This window comes from Hordeum vulgare, chromosome 7H (genome assembly GCF_904849725.1).
Source record: "Hordeum vulgare subsp. vulgare chromosome 7H, MorexV3_pseudomolecules_assembly, whole genome shotgun sequence".
NCBI lineage: Eukaryota > Viridiplantae > Streptophyta > Magnoliopsida > Poales > Poaceae > Hordeum > Hordeum vulgare.
Genome location: NC_058524.1, coordinates 225,672,664 through 225,677,666, shown reverse-complemented (window position 1 = coordinate 225,677,666; position 5,003 = coordinate 225,672,664). Strand labels below are relative to the sequence as shown.

General features: G+C 41.1%; 1 protein-coding gene across 8 annotated transcripts; it reads left to right on the top strand.

Annotated features, from left to right (window-relative positions):
* Positions 1–228: 228 nt before the first annotated feature.
* Positions 229–3,800, top strand: LOC123413649. Of its 8 annotated transcripts, none has more exons than XM_045106588.1 (4): positions 235–930; positions 1,129–1,214; positions 2,922–3,023; positions 3,549–3,800. In XM_045106588.1, the coding sequence occupies exons 1-4, from the start codon at positions 753–755 to the stop codon at positions 3,657–3,659; spliced, it is 477 nt and encodes a 158-aa protein (XP_044962523.1). In that variant the 5' UTR covers positions 235–752; the 3' UTR covers positions 3,660–3,800. The 8 variants fall into 8 exon arrangements, 5 of the variants coding, with proteins under 5 accessions (XP_044962523.1, XP_044962525.1, XP_044962522.1 ...); XM_045106590.1 differs by having other exon boundaries at positions 3,536–3,800; XM_045106587.1 differs by having other exon boundaries at positions 3,470–3,800.
* Positions 3,801–5,003: the final 1,203 nt, after the last annotated feature.

Genomic DNA, 5,003 nt, shown 5'->3' with positions numbered 1-5,003 from the left:
CATTACAATATGAACCCCTCTGTAGAATAAAAAATATGTTTTTGAATTTTTCATGTGAAAAAATAGAAGAACAAAAAAAGAAAAACACAATTACATGTGCTCTTTTCTAATTGATGGAATTAGTTATCACACGGATCGGTGAGGTGGCGTCCATCCATTCATCCATCTCTTCATTTGACATCCATCCAACCATCTACAATATATACAGAAAAAATGAAAAAAAACCCACCCGCAACCAACTACCCAAACCCTACCTCCTCCCATTGCACTCTCCCCCGCACCCGCATCTTCTCTCTGCGCTCCCACGCCCTAGGGTTAGCCGCCGCCTCCGACGACCTTATTCCGACGAGCTTCGACAGCCATGGCCTGCGCGCAGCATCCTGCGAAGCTCACCTAGTACCGCTCCGTTGATCCCTCCATCCATATCCGCCCCTCCCTACCTCCAACGCTCGCGCTCAACCATCCCCCGCGGCTAGGGTTCGGGGCGCGACCTAGTCTCCACCACCGACATTTCATTGCGGAGCCTCACAGATCTTAGAGAGCCCAACACCCACCCTCCACCAACTCCTAGGTTTTCTCCATCGACGCTGCCGCCGCCACCCGCCTGATCTTCGGCCACCGGAGTCCCTCCTCTCCTCTGGCCGGTGGTTTGAGATCCGCCTCGCCCGTGAAGCACTCCGTCCAGATCTCCCCCTCCCACCTCCGAGTGCGTGGAAATCTTCCACCGATTTGCATCTCCCATCATGAACTAGATGTCGTCCGAGCTGCCTCTCCTGCAGCTTGGCGCGGCTTCTCCACGGATGCCACTAGTTACCCCTACTGCCACCGGACCTGCATGTTCAACAAAGACCAGCCGCTGCTTCTCCCTCCACCGTGCACATCTTCGCCATCATCGCCGCCGTCCTACTTTTATTCCCCTCCTGAATCGAGGTACCTCTGTCCTTCCCGCCTTCCACTTTTGCTTGCTACATTGGTCCAATTATAACTTGTTTTAGGTTCCCCTACATTCCTTGTTGTATAAATTTGATGTTCTATTTCGGATACAAGTGTTGCTTGTCCATACTTGTGAGTTGCGTTGCCTCCATGCATGTACGAGGTGTTCATAGCTTAATGAGTTTATGTTTTCAGGGAGCAAGAGAGATGAGGCGCTGATCCTGGAGGAGGTGTCTAAATACAACTCCAAGGATGGCTGCTGGCTCATCATTGTTGGCAAGGTATATCCACACATCTTCTCCCCCACTGGCCTTCCTGATTGTTTTCTTGCATTATTGTCATGCCAAGATTCATATTTTGTTCTGCATGATTGTTTTCTTACATTATTGTCATGCCATGATTCAGTTTTTCTTTCTTTCTCTCGGAGGGTCGCGATACTAGTAGCTTGCAGCACAACATGCCCTTGTCAATTTGCCAAAACATCTGGAAAAGAAATTGATACATGTTGGTTACGTGTTGGCCAGCTGGTAGCGATGAAAGTACATTAGCCGACATATTTGTCCAGTACAGTCAGACTATTTATTGAATTCTTGGTTATGGTGAAGAATTAGTTTGGCTTAGTACATGTTTAGTGATTCCTGGGGTTAAAATCCAGAGGCAATTCTCTGAATTGTGAAATGGTCTGAGAGATTACACTCTAATTTACTTCCAGATTTTCACCCTGTCGGAACCGATAAATTATGAGTACCCTACTTCTAGACTTTCACCCCGCTTTATACAAGGTCGGAACACTTCTAGCGAGTGTGTCTAATTTTCTGATGGTCATCAAAAACTAGGCTTTCACCCCATTAAGAATCACATTTGTTAATGTGGGTTCCAATTCTCTATCTGAAGTCTGGGCATAACTTCGGATCTTTTGTCAGTTTTTTTCATCTTCAATGCATTCAAAAATTCATTCCTTGCAATAACAGCTCTTTGAAAAAAAACTCATTTCATTTTCAACAAAGGCCTGAACAGGAATTAATACAGTCATCCATGCATTTTTAGAAAAGTACACATGCTTTTTAGCAAAGTATGCATGCCATTCCTTTTCTTCTTTTGAAGAACAAAATGGTACATGTTTTGATGCTGAGTCCACAAGTTATATTTTATATACTTATTAATGAGCCTTGACTTCTAAATAGATGTCATTTCATTTTGGTTAAAAGGAAACTCAAAAACTTAATTTTTCCTATACAAATAAATAATCTAAATCACTTTAGATATAGATGGACACATGTTTATTTAGAACAAAAGAGATATACGCGGACATAAAAAGGATAGAAAATCTTTGCCTATTATCGATAAACATTCTTAATTACATATGGCCAAATTATACACGTGCAATTTATCAATTGCGTGCATACACACTTAATATGTTATCCTGTGCAACATACCTGGCTACATTATACTTATGTTATTAATTTATTGCACTATTTGAGTGTACAACATCATGCCATATTTAAGTTAGCTTAATTTGGAAATCACATGGATGCCGGAGCGGGTCATGCCCCAAGAGGCCGAAATCACATGGATGTTTAACAACTCTTGTGTGTGCTATGGCTGTGCTCAGTTTGTTGTTGAGTATATGTTGGTCCTAATATCCCCATGGTTGCAATGCTTCTCCTAACCATGTCTACTGTTTAGTGCTCCTATTTATACATGACTTATAATGATGCTATGGTTGGGTTTGTGTAGGCTATTATTTACGATTTAGGCACTGTACTGTTCACAAACTTGCTACTTGTTATTGGCATGGTCTCTAGTGTTAGCAGGAAATGATTAACTATAATTTCTAGAATTGGCCATGAGCTAAAATTACTATCATTAATTTTACTTGTGCTCTGCAACTGCTTAATTGGAATGTTGTGTGTTTGCGCATTATGCATATTTACATGTTATTATATGTATGTTGCCTGATTGGTCGCTCATGGTCAAATTATTGTAAGCGCTGGGTGGTGGCGTCCTTCCATCATCACCTGCCCCTTGGCAACTCATTTTATTTATGTACCAAGTACACCAACTTCAACTACTCCAGCCTCCATGTGCAGGTATTTACGCCACTCACCACAAACCCTAGGTCTAGCTTGGTTTGTATAATATGTTGTGACTTTGCACTATGCTCTCATTTATTTATGTCGAAGAGAGATTTCAAATGTGTCGTTATGCTGGAGTCTGTGTCTAGTGGGGCCAGCAACAGTGGGGAGCTGCAAATTATCTTTCCTTATCCGAATTGTGAACATATGATGATTTTATTACTGCAAATAAATGGAAGGCAATGCTTTTAGCTGTTGCTTGCTATTCCTTAGCTTGTACGCCTGTCTTAGTTACCGTCATTTTTTCAGAACACAACATTGGTTAAACTAACTGCACATGGCTTCATTTTCCTGAGAATATTCTTACAGAGTATAGCGATATTTATTGCATCGGTATGTGAATCAAACCGTATTGAATAGTATTTAACCACATGAAATGACATTTCTTTATTTGATAATAGGCATGTAAACCACAACCTTCTGGTCTGTATGTTCTTCTCATTTGTGATCCTTTTAACGCGAGGAAGTTCCTCAATCCAGAATTGGCTACTCAGAAGAAGTGGAAAGTGGAAGACAGACGATGCTATGGTTTCTCAATTTGCTGTTACATGTGAACAATTTAATTTTATGTTCTTTAATGTGTTCCATTGAAGCCACAGTGGTTGTATTGGTCATATAGTACCAACACTTGTTGGATTTGTAGTGGAGTTGAAGGTTGAATTATTTTATGTGATGCATGTTTGTAAAGTATGTGCCATGATGTGCTTAAATGAACGGAACTACTTATCATAATGTTCTTTCGTTGGAATTATCTACAATGCCTTGTGTACCAAAACTGTGCAATAACAAGACCTTGACGGAGATAAAAAATAGTAATGGGCTGAAATATCAAATATTGGTTTATGAACGCAGCACAAAATTTGTTGGGCCTGGGCCATTTAGGTGCTTGATTTGGACAGGGCTAGTAAAATTGCGACCTTATTTTTCAGTCACTGGTGATCCGCCCACTACTCCACGACACTGCATTTCCAACAAATAGGTTGGTCGGGAAAACCGCCTTTGCTGACATACAGTCGGTCGGGAAAGAATATTGCCGAAAAGAATAATGTCGGCAAAGAATATTGCCGATCGAAAGCGTCTGTTGGGGTAAATCCAGACGGGAAAGCCTTTTTCCCGACCGACATATCTTTGCCGACCGATTGTTTGACGCCTCTGAAGAGCATTGCCAACCGATTTTCTGATGGCACAGGTAGGGATCTTTCCCGACCGACTTGCAGTTGAATCTTTCCTGACCGACTGTTTGACGGCAACACCTTTGCCGACCGATTTTCACCTGACGCTGTTGTTGAAGCTTTCCCGACCAACAATTTGATGGTAATATCTTTGGCGATCAACTTTCCATTGGTCCTAGCATGAACCTTTCCCAACCAACAGTATGACGATGCTTCCTTTTGCCAGCTGACAGTTCGTCTGCACTCCATTGGTATTTATCATATTATCTTATCAAAACAATATCAATCAGGTTACATATCTCATAATTATCTAACAAGTTGCAATAAATTTCACGTACTCTGAAATATTAAACCTGAAGCAAACAAAATAACACTAATAGTTCTCACAATAGAGGTAAATAAATAAGTGGAAATATTTGTCTTAGTGACCGAAATAGCCGATAGATTTATAAAATAATAGATGCATGTCCGATAATTCAATGCTTGTTCCGTTACACAAGATATCCTTTACAAAATGGTAGCTACAAGATGCATTGCTATTGCTCCATTTTAGAAGATATCTAGCCGACGCAAAGTGACAGCTTCATGGTTCCTTCTTGGTCCTCTTGTTTTCCCTAGACAAGCTGACAACAACTGGAAAGACAAAAAACATACAATTAATATACATGCAAGCTAGTGAAATTTCCTTCTCAGTGAGTACTACTATACTACCTGTTCAACTTGAGAGTAAAGAGCATCAGACATGAAACATAGAAACCGAATT